Below are 23852 nucleotides of genomic sequence, written 5' to 3'. Positions count from 1 at the left end.
TAGCAGCACTGTGTAATATGTAAGCTTTCATCTGTTGACGAGCTCCTTAGTGTGTGTTGTGTGATGCGTAAAGTCTGTGGGCTGGCCTGTCTGCCCGTCCGTCTGTCGGTACAGTGTGAGGGTGTGTACGCTGACGGCAGCAGTTTTGAAAAGTTTCGTTCATGGTTGTGTGATGAAATGCAGCGACCCACAAAAACAAGGACTGGACCCAGTGTTCTGCCAGGGTGTCCCTTCTACATGATAGAAAAACACTGGGAAAATAAATTGCTTTGTTAATCACTCTGTTTTACTCTTCATCACTTTATTGCACACTGTCTCTTTTCACTTCGTCTTACTGTCTTGCTGTCTCTCACCTGTAGGATTTATCACATTGATGACAGTCCAAGCGGAACATCGGAAGTGACACTGAACAATGCCAAGACTTTCACAGTGAGTACACTCATAACACTCATACACCTGTGGCTCTCTCAAGCTCTTGTCAGAGGATTAGTGGAAAAAATCTCATAAAACACTCTAGGACAAACTCCTCATCTCTCGGTTTCACTTAAACCATTTGTGAACTTTCCCTGAAAGAAAAAACCCCCACTAAAATAATGAAAAAAAAATAAGGTATATGATTTTACACTTTGTCAGCTTATGAAATATAATTGGTGCACCTGTAAATGCACTTGCTGTGTGTTTTTCTTTGTCTGCATTCGCCTTGACACTTGAGGAACCCAGGCCTCAGGGAAAATGTTGTTCTACAGTTTTGCATACAGTTTAAATCTGAAAAAAGTGTCATAAGAGTCAGAGATTGGAAAAATGATGGTAAAAATAATGTCTACTTTGTTTCAGGCCACAAGAGATCCGATCTGCTGCATCACAGCTTCAGACAGGATGCTTATAGTGGTACGTCTGATTAATAAGCAAGACATTCCATATGTGCTTCCTCTGCCCAAAGCCTTATCAGTCCCACCAGGATTTCTCAGCACTTTTTCCTGATTTTTGTGGCCCAAAGTTACTGAATTTGCTGCAGTTTTCTCACATTTTGCGGTGCAATTTGCAGCATTTTTTTTTTGTTTTGCAGTAAAAACTCTCAAATCATCATTATACACCTCTGTAATTGTGTTAATTACATTGTAAATGCAATTAAATATAAATATTTTATTTCACAATAACTGAATATGCAGTTAGCAAGCAAAAAAAAAAAAAAAAGAATTACACACAGAAATTCCATACATTTAGGAGAAACCAGTGAGTCTTGAAAGACCCTTAAATATTTTTGTATTCAAATTTTCTGCCTCAGACAATGCAAGAAAACTTATCTAAGGTTACGAGCAATAAATCTGTAAACTAAAAACACAAATGATGATTCAATAATTAGGCCTGTTGCAATTATTACATTGTCCCTGATTTGGAATGCCCAATTCCCAATGCACTCTAAGTCCAGTGACTTGCCTCAATACGGGTGGTGGAGGACAAATCTCATTTGCCTCTGCGTCTGAGATTTCAATCTGCGCATCTTATCACGTGGCTTGTTGAGCACGTTACTGTGGAAACGTAGCATGTGTGGAGGCTTCACGCTATTCTCTGCGGCATCCACGCACAACTCACCACGCGCCCCACCGAGAGCAAGAACTGCACATTATAGTGACCACGAGGAGGTTACCCCATGTGACTCTACCCTCCCTAGCAACTGGGCCAATTTGGTTGCTTAGGAGACCTGGCTGGAGTCACTCAGCACAGCCTGGATTCGAACTCGCGACTCCAGGGGTGGTAGTCAGTGTCAATACTCGCTGAGCTACCCAGGCCCCCCCATCTGATATTGAAATCTGATATATGGCCATATACGAACAAATACAATTAGAGTTCATACATTTGAGCATTTATGTACAAATTTAAGTGTTCTAAAATATGTTACATAGGCCTATATGAAAATGGCAATTTTGGTCATATTTTGAAATATATGTTGCATATATGTATAGGCCTGTATATGACCTTTTTATATCAGTAAAAAACATTTATTAACATTTATTTTCAGCTTATAAGTGTTCAGCATAAATCGCCATTTTTAGATTCATAGCCTTCTGTATTAAGCACTTCAAAGTCTAATCACATTTTACTACACAACTAATGGGGATTTTAAGAGAATGTTAGGGATACTTTGTATAAACGTGGGTTTTTGTGTCTCATTCACAGCACTCAAGGTGAAGATTAAGCTCTAGCTGTGATGTATGTGGCATGTGTGTTGTCTGTGGTCCTGCGAAAGTTTAGACAAGGATTTTGATAGTGAACGTAAAACATGGAGGAGACGAGGCGGAGACACTTGCACTTACTATGGAGAGGATACAATGTCAGCTGTGCGTTTTGACATGTTGCGGCTGCTTCAAGCTTTTCAAGCATTTGTTTTGCCACTGTCAAACATGAGGGGAAGCGATGGGATTCCCTCAGATTTATGTATTTTGTGGAAAATTTGCAGAAATTATAAAATATTACAAGCTACCGCAAATAATGTAGAGATTGGTTGATATGCAAGAATTCATAAAATCCTGGAGGGACTGCCTTGTGGTGTGATAGTGATGATGTGTATGTCTGTGTTTGTGATGTCCACAGGGTCATGAGTCTGGCATCTTGCAGAGGTACAGCCTACCCAACATCGGCCTCCTGCAGAAATACTCCCTCACCACCAGACCATATCAGGTGTCTCTAAACTGTAACTCCAGGTCTGATCTCTATCTCTCTCTCTTTCTCTCTCTCATTACCTATTTATTTGCTTTCCTGCTGTAACTTCTATAATTGACTATATTCATGCCATCATTGTTGGACTTTTATGTACTATCCACTCCTGACCCGCATCTCCTGTTTCCAGCCGTCTGGCTATTATAGACATTACAGGCCTGTTGACATTTTTGGACATAGAGACGAGGGCTTCTTCAGGGGACACAGAGGGTGGGTCCACGGCCGGAGACCCATCTAAATTCGAGCGCAAGGATGTCTGGGATATGAAGTGGGCCAACGACAACCCAGATCTGTTCTCCATGATGGAGAAAACCAGAATGTATGTCTTTAGAAACCTGGACCCTGAGGTAAGACAGAGAGGAAGGGATGTCAAATTTCAGACATTTTCATAATCGATTGCCATGGAAATTAACAATCAATTAATCGATTAATCATTAACATTAATACTGCAAAATGCACATGGAGGACTCCAAATAATATGTGCATGTAGCTTACTGTTTAAATATATTTTACATGTATTGGCATTTTCCTCTTAAAATATTCTTAGTTCAGTGTATTTTAATACATTTTTTCTATGTTTAATTACTGTTAATGAATTACTGTTAATAATAACTTGTATACAAGATACATATTTAAGTTAATTAAAACTAACGTTGAGGATCGTGGGATATTTCGGACCTTTGGACTTTTAATTTAAAATTAAGTCAAATCATAACACGCTGTGTAAACACAGTACATAACATACTACTTCTCTGGTGATGGTTAAGATTTCAGGTGAATGTGCCTTCATGCTTTCCCGGCGATTACTGACGTAATTGTAGGTTGGGATGAAATAAGGAGACCGGCAGATCAAGAGTGCTTGTTTTCATATTGTACTTCAACACACTATCATGGTGTATGCAGAAAACAAAATGTTAATTTTTAAGAGAAAATCTCCAACACTGATTACAGTGTGGTTCTTCTTCTGTGATGCGGACAAGACATTACATGCAGCGTGCAAGCACCCTCTAGTGGCTGATAACTGTATAGACAGCCTTATCAATGTCTGCTGGCATGATTACTGCATTTGTTGATTAATTAATCGACGATAAGCTTGATCGATCAAATAATTAAAGGAATGTTCTGGGTTCAAAACAAGTTAAGCTCAATTGACAGCATTTGTAGCATAAAATTGATTATCACAAAGATTAATTTTGACTTGCCCCTCCTTTAAAAAGAGCAAAAATCTGGGTTACAGTGATGCACTTATGCAAGTGAATGGGGCCAATCCATAAACATTCAAATACTCTCTGTTTATAAAGTATAGCCACAAGATGTAAACAGTATGTGTTAACATGATTTAAGTGTAATAAAATCACTTACTAACCTCTGTTTAAAATTATAGCCAATTTTACAACTTTGTTGCCATGACGAATTGACGATGTAATGTCAACAAACCCTTAAACCCAAAAACGACTGTAAAAATGATGATTTAAACAACTTTACAACTCAAATAATACACGAGTCATAACAGAACAATTAATGTAAGTGCTTTTCTAAAATTATAAGCTTCACATTTCTGCCTTCAAACCCTAAAAAAAACCCGGCCCTATTCACTTCACCATGGTAAGTGCCTCACTGTAGCCTTGATTTTTTTTGTTTTTTTGTTAAAAGAAAAAGAGGTACATGTCGTACAGAATATTCCTTTAATGACAATGAAAGGATTATCAATTAATCATTAACATCGCTAAGTGTAACACATTTACACACAGGCAGACACACACATGTACAGCAGTGTGTGAATTGAAGAAGAATTGATGTGAGAAAAGGGGGAATGACTGAAAAAATGCATAAATGGAAAGAAAGAAAGAGAGAGAGAGACAGAGAGAGTGATCAGAGATGACGTTACTCTCTGTTTTTCTCAGAGCTACTGTACGTATGTACTCTTAAGTATGTGGAGTTCAGGAAGTGGTGCCATTTTTAAATAAACATACACGTGCCTCAATAAATCACAGAGCACATTGCCTGTAGATCCGACCACCTACAGCAGAGACTCGCAAGAGTTTTTTCTCCCAGCACAGAGAAGTAGGAGGAAATCTGTGTGGCTTAGAGGTCTAGTTCATTACATTATACACACACAGTGGCCACAACATATTCACACAAAGATTAAACATACATATTTGAACTTTGATTAAATGATCCAATCCTTTAGTCTTTAACCATTCTGTTAAATTTACAGCCATAATAGTGTATTCCCTCCTGACAAGCTCATATTTGTGTCGTGTTGAACACAGGAGCCAATTCAAACGTCTGGCTTCATCTGCCACTTTGAGGATCTGGAGATCAAATCTGTTCTTTTGGATGAGATTATGAGGGTTAGTTCCTGTCACTCTTTCATTACAAAGAAACGTCTTCATTAGAGTCACGTTTGTTTCAACTCAAGGAATGATTTTATAAATCTCTCTCAATTTGAGTAATGTTTCCATGTTGACTTAGAATTTACTTCATTCTGATTATTACAGTTTTTGCAATATGCCATTGTTTTGCTCATGGCTATAAAAATAATATTCTGATCACCAAGAAGAAAATACTGTATATATGCTCAGCAGACTATCTATGTATGTTGTCTTTTAGGATCCAGAGGTTCCGAATAAAGATTATTTAATAAACTTTGAGATTCGCTCACTGAGGGACAGCCGGGCACTGATTGAGAAGGTTGGAATTAAAGATGCTTCTCAGTTTATAGAGGACAATCCCCACCCGCGCCTCTGGTGAGACACTCACTCATTCCACACAAGAAGTGAAGCAGTTTGGTTATTTATTCAAGCAAACTCACACAGACAGAAAAGAGTTCATGAATGAATGTATAGTTAGGCAGTACAGAAGAGTGCAGTAAAACACTTTATGTTCGTAAGGTTGCACACAGGACTGTGTGTTTGCTGATTGTTTAGGAGTGTGCAATGCGGCCTTATATGTGTGTGCGTTTCCTCAGGGAGATAGTGGAAAGTGTGAGGTCTAGCTTTATAGTCTGAATGAGGTGTGAGGTACAGTTTTATAGTCTGAGTGATGATCCTGGCTCTGCGAGTACAAGATAAAACCAGTATGACAGCACACTTCTGGAGAGCTTTTTCTGAGCTGCCTGAACATTGTGAAAGGAATCAGAAACAAACTGGAATAAAAATAAACTGTAATAAAAAAGCCACTTTACCGTACAAATATTTATTGTAGTGTCCATCTTTTTAAAAGATATCTTCAGCCAAGACAGAGATGAGAGAGAGAGAGACGTTACCTGTAGGTATAAAGCATGCCAGTCTTGGAGTGGCTCTATTGATTTAGTGGCCCACTGGAGTTTTAGTGCTTTGTCAGTTCTCACAGCACAAGGAGGAATTTCATATCAGACTCTTGCTACAGCAGGGAAGGTAAAACCTAGTGTCACGTTAGCTCATTCTTAATGTAGTTTAGTAGTTTTTGCATTGTGACATTATTTTCAGGAGATGTCCAACAATAGAGATTGCTTCAAAAGTGGGGTATAAACTTAAGGTGCTCTATGGTCAAGGGTTCATATTTGTCCAAAAAAAGTTAAATAACCATGACACTCTTAATACATTAAAAAGCCTTTATTAGCAATGTGAGAATAAAGGCTTTTTTTTTTCTCTCTCTCCCCTTTTCTCCCCAATTTGGAATGCCCAATTCCCAATGCACTCTAATTCCTCGTGGTGGCGAAGTGGCTCACCTCAATCCAGGTGGCGGAGGACAAATCTCAGTTGCCTCCGTGTCTGAGACCGTCAATCCGTGCATCTTATCACGTGACATGTTGAGCGCATTACTGCGGAGACATAGTGTGTGTGGAGGCCAACGCTATTCTCTGCGGCGTCCACGCACAACTCACCACGTGCCCCACCGAGAGTGAGAACCACACATTATAGCGACCACGAGGAGGTTACCCCATGTGACTCTACCCTCCCTAGCAACTGGGCCAATTTGGTTGCTTAGGAGACTTGGCTGGAGTCACTCGGCACACCCTGGATTTGAACTTGCGACTTCAGGGGTGGTAGGAATAAAGGCTTTTTAATGTATTAAGAGTGCCTTGGTTATTTTGCTTTTTTGGACTAATATTTAGGCACATCCCCCCCCCCCAGTTCTCAGTAAGGTAATGCTAAAAAATATCATTCTCATTACCGTAAGGCAAAAAATTTAATAAAATAATGGGTTATTATTTAATTTGTAAAGTATTTACTATAAGTATCATCATAGTATTTGTTGTACTACCTTTAAATTAAGCTGATTTAAATAAAAAAATCGTACTACAGTACTGAGAATGAACCATTTGAGAATACCATTTGAGTACTAAACCATTGAGAATAATAGGAATTACAAATAAAAACAAAAACCACAAAAGTATGATGTCCAGTATGAGCATTTCGGGGGACATTGTGCTTAATTGTCAATGCAAAAAATCAGGCTTTTTGGGCTATTTTCTTTATGCAAAATATAATTTTTTAAGTTTTTGTTTTTTATTTAATTACAGGGTGTAATGTGTCCTTGTTTTTGTAAGATTCACCCTTGTTGTATGTTGTTGAATGTTGCTTAAAGTCGCAGTTAAGTGTCTTGACGAGTGCAGTTCTGTTTGGTGTTTTGACGTATTTCCAACTGAAACAGAAAGTGGGGGCGGGACATGCCGAATGGCTTGTCCGTTTTTTTTTTTTTTTTACAAAATTAGCCAAAAGGCTTTAGTTTACAGGTTCACACATATCCCTTTCCATCGTGCTGCTCATGCCAAAGCCAGTTACCAATATGGGTCTGCTTTTCCACTGACTTGAGAACCGAACGATGATCTAACTGATAACATTAATACATAACCAGCCCAGAAAGGAACACAGCACATAGCGGTCTTTGCTAATGACGAGGCTGGAGTTGTGCAAGTCCAATGGAGATGAGAATTCAACGTTTTGAATCACAGTACACTAAATATAAAGAATAAAGAACGCTTACCCTCTGTACATCCCATTATACATCCGAAAAATGACTGCATTTGAAAAATACATACTTTCCAGCCACTTTTTCCTCATCCGACTGATGCATCCGATGGAAGCATTCAGGTGTGAAATGTCTCGAACACAACCGCAAATTTACCGTTATTCCTCCTTCAAAATGTAAAAATTAAAGTTAGCTGGCCCATAACCAAGCTAGTTTGGGGTATGGAACAGGATTATGACATTTTGATTAAAGATTACGAGGTCACATTTTTTTAAAGAGCACCTATTATGGTTTTTCAAATATTACCTTTCATGTAGTGTGTTATATAGCTGTGTGTAAATGTAAAAAAGTCTGCAAAGTTTCAAAAATCAAAGTGCATGAAAAATGGAGTTATTGACTCCCAAAAGAAAGAACCGATTCTGAACACCTGAAATGAGTCGATAGTAATTCCAGACTTCCTGTACTAACCTACGTAATTTGGTAACAAAAAAACCCACCTCTGGTCTTCATTGGCTGCTCGCGAACAGTTTTGACCCGCCCTCAAACACTACACTAAGCGGTAGACCAATCACAACAGACTGGGACATCTGACCAATCAGAGCAGAGTAGTTTTTTGACCTTGGATGCATGTAAATCTATTGTATGAGACCTATAAAACAAAATTAGGCATGTTTAAAAACCATAATAGGTGCTCTTTAATATAAAAAAACAAGTATGTATGGATGAATGGTTCACAATAAGACCAGTAACATGCATTAAAAATATAAATAGCATCAATTTTGATTTCATGCTGACTTTATAAGTACTGTCAGACAGAAGAAGGAATCCTACAGGGAAAGAGCAAGAGCCATATGTCAGCTCTCTCTTTCTGAATGTGCGTGTGTGTTTGCTTGGATGCAAACTTAGGCACTCAGAGGCACTGTTGTTTGATTGAGCTCATCCATAACTTGCCAACGTTTCAGAGGTCAAAGGTCTTCTTAGCTTTCTGTGAGCACATGAAAAGAGCTCAGACACTCTTCCCACCCGTCTTGTCCACTTTCTGTTACCCAATTCACCAGACATTGTCAGTTCACAGACCTGTTTTCAATAAGATACATTTACACAGCAATCTCCGAATATTTACACTTGGTCACTTCATGCATTTTTAACTGATCGGACAGCTATCCGATCATGAAAAGACCAAGTGTAAATGCCCTCTAAGATGCATTCAAGATGGACAGCAATCTGATCACTCAAGTGCAGCAACATTTTGCTGCCCAGCTTTATTATTATCACAGAAGTGAATTCTGCTATATTTGTAAATAGCGCAGGAATAGTACATCTGATTTATATCCGTTTTGTAGAAACACATTTATGTGACCAAGTGTAAATGGAACGTGCATACCCAGTTAGACAGCAATCTGATCAATCAAGACACATGAAGTATAATTAGGCCCTGAAACATTATCAGTTTTGCTCTGTTCAAGTCAACATTTATCATTTTGTTTAAGCTTAAAATTCTCAGTGCAAGAAAATCTCTGTTGAGATTTTATAACTCCAAATAAATAATTGCATCCCAACTAAAGTTTCAGATTCTAAAAATGTATGACATTTAAGGTCTTCATTGTGAAGTCTCAGGCCTTCATTAGTTGAAAATTAAGTCTTATTTGTGTGGCTATGCACCTGCAGGCGTCTGCTGGCAGAAGCAGCTTTGCAGAAGCTGGACTTGAAGATGGCTGAGCAGGCGTTTGTGCACTGCAGAGACTACCAGGGCATTGAATTTGTGAAGAGACTGAGAAATCTGCAGAGTGAAGCCATGAAACAGGCAGAGGTGGCTGCTTACTTCAGCAGGTTCGAAGAGGCAGAGAGGATGTACCTGGACATGGACCGCAGGTGAAAACACACACGCACACGTGCATACTCTTAGACACACATCTCATAAATGTTTTTATCCCATATGACATTTCTGTAAACAAGCACACTTTATCTTTCATTATATTAAAGATTTAAAGTGTTCATTAAAGATTCTGTCCACTCTCTCTTGTCTCTTTAGGGACTTGGCGATCAGTTTGCGAATAAAGCTAGGTGATTGGTTCCGAGTCCTGCAGCTGCTGAAGACAGGGTCAGGTGACTCAGATGATGCTCTGTTAGAGCAGGCCTACAATGCCATCGGAGACTACTTTGCAGACAGACAGAAATGGTGGGTGTTGTTTTTGTATTATTTTGAGACTTTGAGCTCTGTAAGTATGTATATACACTATGTGCATATACTTTTGTGTGCATGCACCTACAGATCTGTCTAATAACATGCTTTTGTGTCAAACAGTCTGAGGCCTGTTGGATGGGGGTGGTGTGGCTTAGTAATTAAAGATTCAGTAGTAGTAACCGACAGGTTGTAGGTTCGAACCCTCCATTAATTATCACCATAGTACCCTTGATTAAGACACTTAATCCCAGGTTGCCTTATTATAACAACTGTCATAACTGTTCTGTTAGACGCTTTGGATAAAATGTAATTTAAATGACTGCTTACAGCATAATGATTTATTTTCTAATTTATTTAAATTGTTTTATTTCATATTAATGGTTGTTGTATTGATGTGATGTATTCTGCTGTATATGATACAGAGACTTGATAATTAAAATGTGTGTGTGTGTGTTCCACAGGTTGAATGCAGTGCAGTATTACCTGCAGGGTCGTAATCAGGAACGTCTGGCTGAATGTTATTATATGCTGGATGACTATGATGGTTTGGAGAAACTCGCTAACTCTCTACCTGAGAACCATAAACTGCTACCAGTGAGCTCTCTGTCTCTTTCTTTCTCTCTTTCTTCTGTAATTCCTTTCTCAGCAAACCAAGCAGATTCTACATGATCTTAAAGGGAACTGAACTGTGCTTTATTGTTTATATGTGTATAGGACATTGGCCAGATGTTTGTTACGGTGGGAATGTGTGAGCAGGCAGTTAGTGCATTTCTGAAATGTAACCAGCCCAAAGCAGCTGTGGACGCCTGCGTGCATCTAAACCAGGTGAGAGTTCATACACACAGGTCAAAACAGAACTTAAGCTTGTTGTTTGGTTTTGACATCCCATTATTAACATTAAAGGTTCAACATGTTTTGATATTAGGGCTGTCAATCGATTAAAATATTAAATTTTTAGTTAACACATTCAGTTCCTTGTTAAGAAAATAAAACAAAAAAATATGTGTGTGAGTTGGTTTTTGCAACTGGTGTAAATAAGAAGTTTTTCCCGAATGTGTGCATATATCATAGATATTAAGAAGACACTGGACAGAGAAAAAAACCTCTGCAATACTTATATAAAAACCTCTTTACTTACCCTTTACAGATTTAATCTTACATTTATACTTATATTCATCAAAGATGTTTTTTTTTCTGCTGGCCTCCTGATGGACTTCTCTTTCACATTTGTCCAAATGATAGTGTTTCACACGTATGTGAAATTTGATTTGTTGGACATCCAGCCCTACTAATATGCATTTCTCAAAAAACAAAACAAAAACTAATTTCTCGCTCTTTCTAGCTTTCATCACTCAACAAATTGTGACTCACTGCCCTTTCTTTGGGTTTTAGCCTATAAGAATTAATGATGCCTCTGCCCGTGTGAATTAGTCTGGATGAGGGGTTCAGAGAGATCAGATTGCTCATCATCAGTTCTACTGAAAGATCCAGATGCAGCCGTAACGTCATCACATTGAAACACTGAGTGGAACTCTGCTGCTCATAAAACCTATCTGTGATAGATAATTTGTGATAAATATTTAGATTTACTGTTGGGTCACATCAAGTGTACAACAATAGAAATAATTTGTTTGGTTTTTAGTGGAACAAAGCTGTTGAACTTGCCAAAAACCACAGTATGAAGGAGATTGGCCCTCTGCTGTCTAAATATGTCTCACACTTGCTGGAAAAAAACAAAACATTAGAGGCTGTGGAGCTGTACAGAAAAGCCCATCACTTCCTGGATGCTGCTAAACTCATGTTTAAGGTAGGTCTGACTGTGTATGTCAGCTCTGCGATGAGGGTGATTTTTAAAGGTGCAGTGAGCAATTTCTGCATCACAAGCAGCACCAAACAGAATTGGAAAAGTAATGATTGGTTTTCAAACAAGTTTCAAAGACTCCTCTGTCTACCATTGTTTGGACAAACCGCCCCAAACTTACGGCTACATTTAGGCCAATAAAACAAACAGATTGCAATTCCGCTTTGTGCCACTAGAGGTGCAGAAATTATACCTTTTTAAACTGCGACATTTGCATTATCATATACTGTATCTTATAAAATGGCACAGTTTATTTCACTTACTGTCTGTGTGCATGTCAGATTGCTGTAGAAGAGGCGAAAAAGAGAACAAGACCATTGCGAGTGAAGAAACTGTATGTGCTCGCTGCTCTGCTGGTGGAAAACTTCCACACTCAGATCAAAAGTTCACAGCAAAGCAAAACCAAGGGCAAGAAATCAGAGGTACTGAAACTCACACATACTCAGAACACCAGAATCCTGGTAAAAGTGCAGTTTATTTGTATGCGCTCTCTGTGCTGGTTTAGTGCCCAATTCACCAAAGGAATTATGCAGATCAGGCAATGGTGCAAACGCACCCATAAAATCTCAGCTGATTGCAATTTGCATGCACAATTCTGATCTTTCGGGTCGGTTCTGAGCTCTATATAGCAGAGGATGCAACAGACCACCACGATCTGGAACACTGTGTGGGAGTGTGCAGCATCACTCCACCACTGTGATCCAGACACCTTAATCATCTCTTTAACATGCTGAAAGTGTACACAAACATCTCTTTTCATTAAAATTCAGTTTACCGCTGCTTTGCTCGGGCAGTAATAGCACAATGTAAATTACACCAGGCAAATAGCACAGAGTTTTATGAATGAAACACAATCTACTGTATAATGAGACTGATTTACATATAGAGGAGGCGTGTTTGCATGGAAAGAAATTACTTTATTTAATGACTTAATTTAAATACTCAAGACACAGTGCAATTTCAGTGTTGATTGTGCCTGCTTAAACTAGATTGTGGAGGGTTAGTGAATAAGATGCTGGTTTTTGCGCCGATAAATCACACGCAAACGTGGCAAAACTCTTTATTGAATTTGCCCTCTGTTTTCTTTTCACAGATGCTATGCATCCTGGGCCTAGATTAGCTTTAAATGTGCAGTAAGTAAGATTTTAGCTGGCTCTTACTCATCCCATTGGTCCCAGTAGTACTTGTGGTTTTGGAGTCTATACTGACAACCATCGTCCTGGATACTAGAAGTTTGTTTACCAAATGCTGCCGCTTTACATCGAATATGTTTGTTTATTTTCTGTTTTGTTACTTTTAGTCTGTTATTATCCATCTCATAATACACACATCCCTATAATGGACATTCTTGTATCCAATCCAATTAATTTTCTCACGTTGCTGTGCACTGGACTGTGACTGTGCAGCCGCGGCTCACAAGCTCTCTGCCCCAGCTGAACACTGCCTTGTGCTGCGCTTGGCGTTCGATGTTGCGCTGCAGATCTGTGAGAGCAGCAGGTAGTAGCGGTTTGTTTATTGACTGCAGCAGGTTGTCAATGTTTATCAATGCCATGCCATCACTCTGAACTAAACTGTTGACTTGGGCTCCTTTTTTGTTTGTTGTAAGTAAATTGTGTTTGTTGCTTACCGGTAATTGTTTGGTTTGCCTGTTTTGTTTGAATGTACTTTAATGTTTGAGCATTGAATGAAAGCGCTATATAAAGTTAACGTTATTATTATTGTCATTATTAGTGGTAGGAACTGCATGACACAGGTTGTCATGTGCTGTCAACATGGCAGCGCCCATGAGGGGGCGACCCGCTCCATGTTAAACAGCTTTCCCTATCTGTCACTCACTCGACGTTGTGTCGATGTAGTGACACTAGGGGTCACTCTTGGGAGCCCCAAACACCTCTGCTTTTTGAAAAAAGGCCAATGAGAATTGGTGAGTGGAATTTGCATGCCACTCCCCCGGACATATGGATATAAAAGGAGCTGGTATGCAACCACTCATTCAGATTTTCTCTTCGGAGCCGAGCGGTTCTATTCATTGAAGCTGAATTCATCCGCGAAGTTCATTCACCTCATCTGCTGGATTCTACGGCACATTTCAGTGGCTTCTCCCCCTCTGCAACTGTGGAGTGCAGAGGATGCCCCTGGTCGCTTCGGCAGAAACAACTAAAAGAGTATATTCTAAAAAGAGTATATTTTCTTTCTAAAAGAGCGGCACACACAGAACGTCTTTTTAAAGATGCCTTTCCGTTTGTGTGTTATTCCTGGTTGCGGTCGATATCTTTCCGCTTCTGAAGGCCACGATCGCTGTCTTACGTGTCTGAGCACTGCCCACGCGGAGACATTGTTCGTGGATGAGTCATGTCCTCATTGCGAGAACATGACCATGGCAACGCTGCGGTCACTTGCTTTCGTAAGAATCGGTTCCTGGGCACGGGGGCGCCACCCACGGCAACGTCCCGCCCCCCGTTCATCTCTTCCCGGAAGTGCATGAGGAGCTGACAAGATCGTGGGAGGCACCTTTTACTGCCCGGTCCCGGTCTTTCAGCTCCCCCGCTCTCGCTACCCTCGATGGCGGAGCGGCCAGGGGGTATTCGGTGATCCCCCAGGTGGATAAGGCGCTCGCGGTGCACTTGTGTCCGCAGAGTGCTGCCACCTGGCGTGGGTGCCCGAGACTCCCGTCCAGGACCTGTAGGTTTACGTTGTCCCTGACGGCTAGAGCCTACGGTGCCGCTGGACAAGCCGCCTCCACCCTGCACGCCATGGCTCTCCTGCAAGTACACCAAGCCAAGGCACTAAAAGAACTGCACGAGGGTAGTTCTGACCCGGGATTGATGCAGGAACTGCGCTCGGCGACCGACCTCGCTCTCCAGGCGACGAAGATCACGGCGCAGTCTCTCGGGCAGGCGATGTCTACCCTGGTGGTCCAGGAGCACCACCTTTGGCTCAACTTGGTTGAGATGGGAGAGGCGGACAAGGCACGGTTCCTTGACGCCCCCATTTCCCAGGTTGGCCTGTTTGGCGATGCCATCGAGGACTTTGCCCAGCAGTTCTCGGCGGTGAAGAAGCAGATGGAGGTTTCACAACATATCCTGCCCCGGCATGGCTTAAGACCCCGCACCCTGTCTGCTCGTCACCAAGGGCGTCCTCCTGCAGCAACAACACCGGCTCCACTGCAGCCCACCCCCGTTGCCCGGCTCCGGCGTGGAGCCCTCCACAGGAAGCAGACACCACCTGTCTCGTGGCCGGCCGCTAAGAACCCGAGGAAGGCTTCGAAGTGCTCCCGAGACGGGCGACCCAGGGGTGAGGAGACCCACTTCTCTGGGGCTGGTCGACAGACCACTCCATCCCCGGTGGAGGGCCGGGAGGAGAATCTTTTGTCGCCGCATGCCCAGGAGGCTGCGGCACCCAAAAGCCTGACAAAAGAATGGTTCCCTCGTCTCCTGGGTCACATATCCGGTGCACACAGCCGTTGTCACGACCACCGTTGACCGTCCCATTTTGGCAGGTATAGCGCTCCAGAGGCAGACCCCCCGCCCATGTGTGCCCAGCTGTGGCACAAACACGCCCACACGGGATTGGTTCCAGTGGACTACGGGGACGAGATTCCTCCTCCCCCCTCCTCGGCCAATCTTATGGTGGGCGGCAGGAGCCAGGTAAGTGCTTCGATGTCCCTGGACTCAGCACGGCCACGGGGCTCGAGTCCCCTTGATGTGGCACCTGGAGCTCTGCCCCACCGCGAGGATCCACCCGCCGGTACGTCCGATGTGTTCATTCCCTTGGTCCCCCTCATCCGGTGTTTGGGTGCATGGCTTGCGCTTTCCAACCCGTTGTGATGGCTGACCCGGACCGTACGACTCGGCTACATGATTCAGTTCGCCAGGTGCCCGCCCAGGTTCAGCGGCATCCACTTCACCTCGGTGAAGGGCGAGAACGCCGCTACCTTGCGTGCGGAGATCGCTACCCTTCTGCGCAAGGGCGCGATAGAGCCTGTCCCTCCAGCCAAGATGAAGAAAGGGTTCTACAGCCCTTCATCGTACCAAAGAAAGGTGGTGGGTTGTGACCAATCCTGGACCTGTGAGTACTGAACCGGGCTTTGCACAGACTTTCGTTCAAGATGCTGATGCAAAAACGCATTCTAGTGAGCATCTGGCATCAAGATTGGTTTGCGGCGGTTGACCTGAAGGACGTGTACTTTCACGCATCGGTCTTACCTCGACACAGACCAATCCTGCGGTTTGCCTTCGAAGGCCAGGCGTACCAGTACAAGGTTCTCCCCTTCGGCCTGTCCCTGTCCCCTCACATTTTCACGAAGGTCGCAGAGGCTGCCCTTGCCCCGCTAAGGGAAGTGGGCATCCGCATCCTCAACTATCTCGATGACTGGCTAATCCTAGCTCACTCTCGAGAGTTGCTGTGCGCACACAGGGACCTCGTGCTCCAGCACCTCAGCCAACTGGGGCTTCGGGTCAACTGGGAAAAGAGCAAGCTCTCCCCGGTTCAGGGCATCTCTTCTCTTGGTTTGGAGTTGGACTCAGTCTCGATGACAGCACGCCTCACAAACAAGCATGCACAGTCGGTGCTGAACTGACTGAAGGTGTTCAGACGGAGAACAGCGGTTCCACTGAAATTTTTCAGAGGCTCCTGGGGCATATGGCATCCTCAGCGGCGGCCACACGGCTCGGGTTGATGCATATGAGACTGCTTCAGACTCGAGTCCCGAGATGGGCATGGCGCCACGGGACACATCGCGTGGCCATCTGTTGCCACCTCTTCAGCCCTTGGACCGACCTTGCATTTCTATGGACAGGGGTTCCCCTAGAGCAGGTCTCCAGGTGCGTCGTGGTTACAAAAGACGCCTCCAAGACGGGCTGGGGCGCCGTATACAATGGGCACACAGCCGCCAGCTCTTGGACTGGCCCGTGGCTGCGTTGGCACATCAACTGCCTAGAGTTGTTGGCAGTACTGCTCGCCCTGCAGAGGTTTCGGCCGTTGATCCAGGGCAAACATGTGTTGGTCTGGACGGACAACACAGCATCGGTAGCGTACATCAACCGCCAAGGCGGTCTATGCTCCCAGTGCATGTCACAACTCGCCCGCCGTCTCCTCCTCTGGAGTCAGCAGCGCCTCAAGTCACTACGAGCCACTCACATCCTGGGCGATCTCAACACCAGGCCATATCAGGTTACCCTCAGGGGAGAGTGGAGACTCCACCCTCAGGTGGTCCAGCTGATTTGGAGTCGATTCGGTCAAGCACAGGTAGACCTGTCTGCTTCCCGGGAATCACTGCCTGCTTTGGTACGCCCTGACCGAGGCACCCCTCGGTATAGATGCGCTGGCACACAGCTGGCCCCCTGGACTACGCAAATACGCATTTCCCCCAGTGAGCCTACTTGCACAGACCCTCTGTAAGGTCAGGGAGGACGAGGAGCAGATCATCCTAGTAGCACCCTACTGGCCCACCCAGATGTGGTTCTCACGCTCCTCACGACAGCACCCCCAGCGAATTCCCCTGAGAAAGGACCTTCTTTCTCAGGGACGGGGCACCATCTGGCACCTGCGACCAGACCTCTGGAATCTCCACGTCTGGCCCCTGGACGGGACACGGAAGACATCAGTAGACACGATCACTCAGGCTAGGGCTCCCTCTACAAGGCGCCTGAATGCCTTGAAGTGGCATCTGTTCGCTAAGTGATGTTCTTCCCGACGCGAAGACCCCCAGAGATGTGCAGTTGGAGCAGTGCTTTCCTTCCTGCAAGAGAGGCTGGAGGGGTGGCTGTCCCCCTCCACCCTGAAGGTGTATGTAGCTGCTATTTCGGCTCATCGTGATGCAGTAGATGGTAAGTATTTGGGGAAGCAAGACTTGATCATCAGGTTCCTGAGAAGCGCTAGGAGGTTGAATTCCTCCAGACCGCACCTCGTCCCCTTATGAGACCTCTCCGTAGTCCTTCGGGGTCTACAGGGAGTTCCCTTTGAGCCCTTGGAGTCAGCTGAGCTTAAGGCACTCATTTTGAAGACTGCCCTCCTGACTGCGCTCACTTCCATCAAAAGGGTAGGGACCTGTAGGCGTTCTCTGTCAGGGAATCGTGCCTGGAGTTCGGTCCAGGTTACTCTCACGTGATCCTGAGACCCCGACCGGGCTATGCGCCCAAGGTTCCCACAACTCCTTTTAGGGATCAGGTGGTGAACCTGCAAGCGCTGCCCAAGGAGGAGGCAGACCCAGCCTTGGTGTTGCTGTGTCTGGTGCGAGCTTTACGCATCTATTTGGATTGCACGTAGAGACTTAGAGGCTCTGAGTAACACTGAGTTTGCTTTGGTGGACAGCAGAAAGGAAGCGCCGTCTCCAAACAGAGGATCGCATACTGGGTCATCGACGCCATCTCGATGGCATATCAGGCTCAGGACGTGCCACCCCCTGCGGGGTTACGAGCCCACTCCACCAGGAGTGTGGTGGCCTCCTGGGCCCTGGCCAGTGGCGCCTCTTTGGCAGACATCTGCAGAGATGCGGGCTGGGCAACACCCAACACCTTTGCGAGGTTCTACAATCACCGGGTTGAGCCGGTCTCGTCCCGTGTATTGGCAGGCAGGAGCAGATAAGTTCTGGGACAACTGGCCGGGTGTACTGCTTGCGCATAGGGCCTTTCCCCTCCCTTGAGGTGAAGACGTGCGCTCTTGACTCCCAGTCGTGTTCACAGACTGTGATCCCTGGATGACTTTCCTCCTCAGCCCTCTGGCAGTTGATATTGCGGAGAAACTCGCTGACCGGCCCAGTACATGCGCGAATGAGCCCCTGTATTGAGGTAGGTGCTCCACATGTGCTGGTTCCCCGAAGGCGACCCCATATCTTCCGCAAAATTGTTTCCCTGATGGCAAACTGCGTCTTCCTTGGGCAGAGGCCCCTCTGCCCCCGGTCGCCATGCTCTGTAGAAAGTCCTCCCCCTTCGGGTAGGACCTACCATGGGACCTCTCCACATGACATACTTCCGATAAGACTCGGTAAGTCCATGTGACGTATTCCGCTCAAAATACCCCCCCCTTTTTGGGCGGGGTGTAGTCTCCGCGGTGTCTTCCCCTTGGGAGGGACACCCCCCGATGCAGACACTTATGGCTCCCAGTCAGTTAACAAATTCCACTCTTTTTGGGGAGAAAAGAGAGGAAAAAGAGGCCTCGGCTGGGCTAGCCTGTCCCTGTAGTTGGGCAGTCGACTTGTTCCTGATGGACTGTTCGACGCCCATAAGAGCGTTGGTGGAGGTTACGTGATGGCCTGGTGCGCTGGCTATGAAGCACACAGCAGTCTGCCCGTCACACACCGCCAGTTCACGTAACACAGTTCAGCTAGTTGTGGTGTTTTGTATAGGGACCCCTAGTGTCACTACATCGACACGACGTCGAGTGAGTGACAGATAGGGAACATCCTTGTTACTTTCGTAACCTCTGTTCCCTGATGGAGGGAACGAGACGTTGTGTCCCTCTTGCCACAACGCTGAACTACCCGCTGAAATGGCTGGGACCTGGTCTTGGCTCCTCAGCACAAAACCTGAATGAGTGGTTGCATACCAGCTCCTTTTATACCCGTATGTCCGGGGGAGTGGCATGCAAAATCCACTCGCCAATTCTCATTGGCCTTTTTTAAAAAAAGCAGAGGTGTTTGGGGATCCCAAGAGTGACCCCTAGTGTCACTACATCGACACAATGTCTCGTTCCCTCCATTAGGGAACGGAGGTTATGAAAGTAACCAGGACGTTTATTGGGTTTCTGATATGACTGGAGTCTTCATCTATTGTGAGTGTGTTATTTTCAACATATTTCTAAAAAATTATATTCATGTCTTTATGTGTAAAACGTTTTTAATGAGCATGAGCAAAATCGTACTTTGTGCACCTTTAATTAGTTCACATTATTTTATGTTTTCTATTTAGCAAAAATCCAAAAAGCTCTGCTAGTTGATCATTTATACTCAGAAACATAGTCTGCAGCTGCACTCTGACTGATTGTCCTATAGCATCAAAGGGGCAGGAAATCAGTTGTGATAAAGTGTTCATTTACAGCCTAGTGGTGGGTAATTTGTGTGTGTGATTTATTTCAGGCCACCAGTGCATTAGCAGGGCTGTTAGAGGAAGATGAGTCGTCTTCAGACAGCCGAATACTGGATGATGCCTGGCGTGGGGCAGAGGCCTATCATTTCTTCCTGCTCGCACAGAGACAGCTATATGATGGCAAGGTGGACGCAGCCATGAGGACAGGTGAGACACATGTATACACACAATCATGGAACCAATGAGCCATAATACTATCCAATAAGTGTGTGAATTAAACAATGACTTTCATGGGGGCCCAGCTTTTTTTACAATAATTTCTAGTGGTAATTTTTGGGATACGATATGTTGACGTTTGTCTCGCACAACCCAAATTGTCTTTTGCTTCCCCTAGCATAGTAAGCCAAAGACTTTATAAATAAAATGGTAACGTTTTTGGTGATATATTTGAGATAAAGCCATAAAAAAGTGATAATTACAGTATGTTTCTAGTACATTTACAGTATTTTTTTCCCGATGTTTTGTCCGATACTAATACTAACAAAGCTTTATCAGCATACTGTTGCTGAAGCTGCCTCTTCAGATGAATATGAATTCTGCTTGCAAGCATCTATTTAGAATCTAGCAATAAAACATACTCTTAAGTTGCAATCTAACTTTTGTGGTTACTGAAACATTGTTTGAAACATGTATAGACTTATATTTAAAATTGTATATACAGATTTATGTTATTTAGTTGGGTAACATAACTCTCTCTGTGTTTGTGTGCATGTGTATCAAAACACAGTAATGATGTCCAAATGAATATCATGTCCATTTGGATTGTAAATCTAAGTTACTGTGTGTGCACATATGTGAATGCATGCATAGTATGTCTCTGGTCTTGTCTAAGCACACACAGTGTTAAATCACTCGCTCGAACAGAGAAAACAAATTCAAAGTTGAAGTCTTTAATGCTAAACACATGCACACTGCAAAAGACCTTTGCTTACATGACGGTCTAGACAAGAATGTTTACACCACAGCTTACATCATGTTCACCAACCACCTGGAAAAGAGGTGCGCACATGTACTGTATGAATGTATGTTTTTGTTAACTGTGTTTATTGCATATTTCTATTGCTAGAACTATTCAAGTATTTAAATTTTTGTTCCTCAGGCATAAAACAGTAATTTCTATGTTCTCTATTTCTAGCTCTTCATCTCTGTGATTATGAGGATATTATCCCTGCTGTGGAGATTTACTCTCTGCTAGCAATCTGCTCCTCTGCCAATTGTGCGTTCGGTACATGCTCATGTGCCTTTATCAAGTTAGAGTCTCTGGAAACACTGACTCCAGATCAGAGGCAACTTTATGAAGACCTGGCCCTGGAGATCTTTACCAAACACAGCCCTCGAGACACCCGGCAAAGCCAGCGAGACAGCCTCACTGATGGGTGAGAGAGAGGAACGCTGCAGCCACATGTGCTGTATGACCTCACTGAGCGTACCACCGCTGGAAACATTTCTCATGCCCAGTTTAACTGATAACTGAGGCAAATCCCTCCATACGGCAGATAGATGGAGCTGCGATGTCATAGTGATGCGAGTGTACGGTGGTGTGAGAAGCGTGACGTATGGTTAGGGGTGTATGACGTAGGCTTTAATCACTGCGGTGTGCTGGATCACTGGAAATTTCTAGTCCATTCACATTTCACGTCAACACCGTTTCTCCTGTAAACTGATGTAAAACAGTAGGAATCTTTTCCTCTCTAAGGGGTCGTTCACATCAAATGTATATTTGCATCTGTCTGTGTTGTATTTCAATAGTTTTTCTATGTAAACATGTGCAAGATGGACGTCTTTGTTGCACCATGACTCGCTGTTTATTCAGTGTCTCGCGCTGAAGCCCACATTTTTAGACGCAACATTTTAAAGAACTTCAATTCTCGAGACACGGCGTTCAGTCTAAATGCCCCTAACACTGTGCATTCAACTGCCTGGAGGTTTTTGTTCCGTCAGCATTTGTACAATGACCACTGATGGACAGTAAGAGCACTCGAAGCAGCATATAATGCACCTGACTCTGTATGAGCTATTACTTACTTTGATGATTTGACTCATATTTGTTCTTAAACTTGTGCCTAACACAATAAGTGTTTGAATTGGTTAATAGTTTTTTAAATGTTATCTGAGTGTTGTGCATCATAGCTGTTAATTTTAGCATTGCTAGAACAGCAAATTAACCAATCAGCACCTAGAAAAGGAACGGAGGCACAAGCAATCACAGACATAAGACATGCAATAATTAATTAGTCATTTAGCTGACGCTTTTATCCAGAGCAACTTAAACTACTCTTACTACTGGGACAGTCCCATTGGAGTAACCCGAAGCTTGCTCATGGAACCCATTTTAGGGGTTTGAATTGTTAACCCTTTGGTTACGAGCTCCGATCTTTAACCATTACACCGCACTATTCTCAGCAATAATTAGTAATCAACACAGTGCAAATTGTGATTGATTAGTGAAATAACTGCCCTAGTTATGTTCATAAAACAATGTAACTGATTAAAATGGAATGCGAGATATGAGTTAAATCTCTCTATATTTCTCTTTCTTTCCCAGGCCGGAGGGAAAGTTACCCACCTGTATTGTGACAGGAAGAGTGATATCTGAGTATCAGTTCTGGTTGTGCAGTGTGTGTAAGCATTGTGCTTTGGAACAGGAGATTACACAACACAACTTCTGTCCTCTCTGCCACTCTCCAGTGGCTTAAACTTTGCCCTGTGTCCTTTTCAATGCTCATCTCTTGCTCTGTTAAATGTCACATAGGGCACAATGAAATCTGTCATAGAGTTACAAGGTTTAAAATATATCATTTGGATTTTCAAAGAAATGTATTTATGAATTGAGCCTGTTTTGTATGCCAATTTCATATATTTATGTATAGATTTACATTATTTACTTTAAATACCAATATTTTACATATAGTGCAAAGAAATATTGTTTTACTGTTTGTAGAATTATGAGTGATTCATCTTAGATCTGGGTAACATACTGTATGTGTGTAATTATATGCCACAAATCCCCAAAGAAGCTGAAGACAAACATGCTGCTCCAATAAATGCATTTTGTAAAATGGGTTGAGTGCTCGTATGTTTAGCATCAAACTAACATTAGCCAGAACAAAAAATGCCTTTAATTTAAATATATAATTTCTTAGAATAACTCTCTTAAAAATTTACTTTTCTGTTTACAGCTAGTTAATTCTGCTATGTATTGGGAATTTACCTGTCCAGTGGAACTGTTATAGCATATGTCTTTTCATCCTGTCATATCTCACATTCTTATTCCATGCTGACCTCTACAGTCGGGAGTATTGACGCTTCTGCCAAAATGGTTTGCATCACTAGCTGCATGCAAATACTTGAAAAATGTATTGATTTGTGTCTGAGAATAAGTCATGACATAATTCTTTATTGTTAAATCAAGGTTCATTTTCGTCTTTGTATTAATACAGATGTAAAATTAAAAAAAATATTTTAAAGCATAATATTCTGCAGCTGCATGTGTCCCTTGCTGCCTCTAGAGGGCACCATCTGTTAGTTTGTCTCTGCACGTGCGACAGGTGCTGCGGGACCTGCTTTAGCCGAGCAAATTGGAAGTTTGAAAACAAAAACCACTCGCTGTTTATACTGTTATAATTTTTTATTTCACACTTTCTAAAGGTCAATGCTGTAGGCCTATATCGAAGTTTCTTTCACATCTCAACCCCCAACTGTCAATACAAAATAAAATTAAATAAAAAACACCTTTTAAAAACGTGTCTCGAGACACCAGTGTTCATTGTCTTTGAGAACATAACTATGTTGTTCCCTTTAAATCCTCCACCATATGACCTTTGTTCTCTTTCTCATCAGTTAATAACTCAAGGGATCGTTAATCTGAGCCTTTCAGTAGTTTTCTAATCCCTTTGCTGCCCTTCACAGCTAGACTTTCACCCCACCTAGACTCTCATTTCCCTTTATTTTTCACTCTATTATTTTACCTCTTGTTTCACCACCAATGCTTGAGGGGGATAAAACCCGCAATGTGAAGCGTGAGAGGTGCGCGCGTCCTCTAAATGAA

At 43.2% G+C, this 23852-nt stretch overlaps 1 protein-coding gene across 3 annotated transcripts in view; it reads left to right on the top strand.

Annotated features, from left to right (window-relative positions):
* The window catches only part of LOC127413977 (WD repeat-containing protein 35-like), a 37781-nt gene extending 14255 nt beyond the window's left edge, over nucleotides 1-23526 (top strand). For all 3 annotated transcript variants that reach the window (XM_051651585.1, XM_051651584.1, XM_051651583.1), the window contains 15 exons: nucleotides 360-429; nucleotides 835-888; nucleotides 2593-2702; nucleotides 2849-3065; nucleotides 4992-5072; nucleotides 5332-5468; nucleotides 9343-9546; nucleotides 9707-9853; nucleotides 10321-10453; nucleotides 10574-10684; nucleotides 11502-11666; nucleotides 12002-12142; nucleotides 19795-19951; nucleotides 20940-21180; nucleotides 22350-23526. In XM_051651585.1, the coding sequence (XP_051507545.1) occupies nucleotides 360-429; nucleotides 835-888; nucleotides 2593-2702; nucleotides 2849-3065; nucleotides 4992-5072; nucleotides 5332-5468; nucleotides 9343-9546; nucleotides 9707-9853; nucleotides 10321-10453; nucleotides 10574-10684; nucleotides 11502-11666; nucleotides 12002-12142; nucleotides 19795-19951; nucleotides 20940-21180; nucleotides 22350-22500 (2119 nt within the window). In that variant the 3' untranslated portion in view covers nucleotides 22501-23526. The remainder of the gene's footprint in view (nucleotides 1-359; nucleotides 430-834; nucleotides 889-2592; nucleotides 2703-2848; nucleotides 3066-4991; nucleotides 5073-5331; nucleotides 5469-9342; nucleotides 9547-9706; nucleotides 9854-10320; nucleotides 10454-10573; nucleotides 10685-11501; nucleotides 11667-12001; nucleotides 12143-19794; nucleotides 19952-20939; nucleotides 21181-22349) is intronic.
* The last annotated feature ends 326 nt before the right edge of the window (nucleotides 23527-23852 follow it).

The sequence above is a fragment of the Myxocyprinus asiaticus genome, chromosome 23 (genome assembly GCF_019703515.2).
Source record: "Myxocyprinus asiaticus isolate MX2 ecotype Aquarium Trade chromosome 23, UBuf_Myxa_2, whole genome shotgun sequence".
Lineage (NCBI taxonomy): Eukaryota > Metazoa > Chordata > Actinopteri > Cypriniformes > Catostomidae > Myxocyprinus > Myxocyprinus asiaticus.
This window is presented reverse-complemented; position numbering and strand designations above follow the sequence as displayed.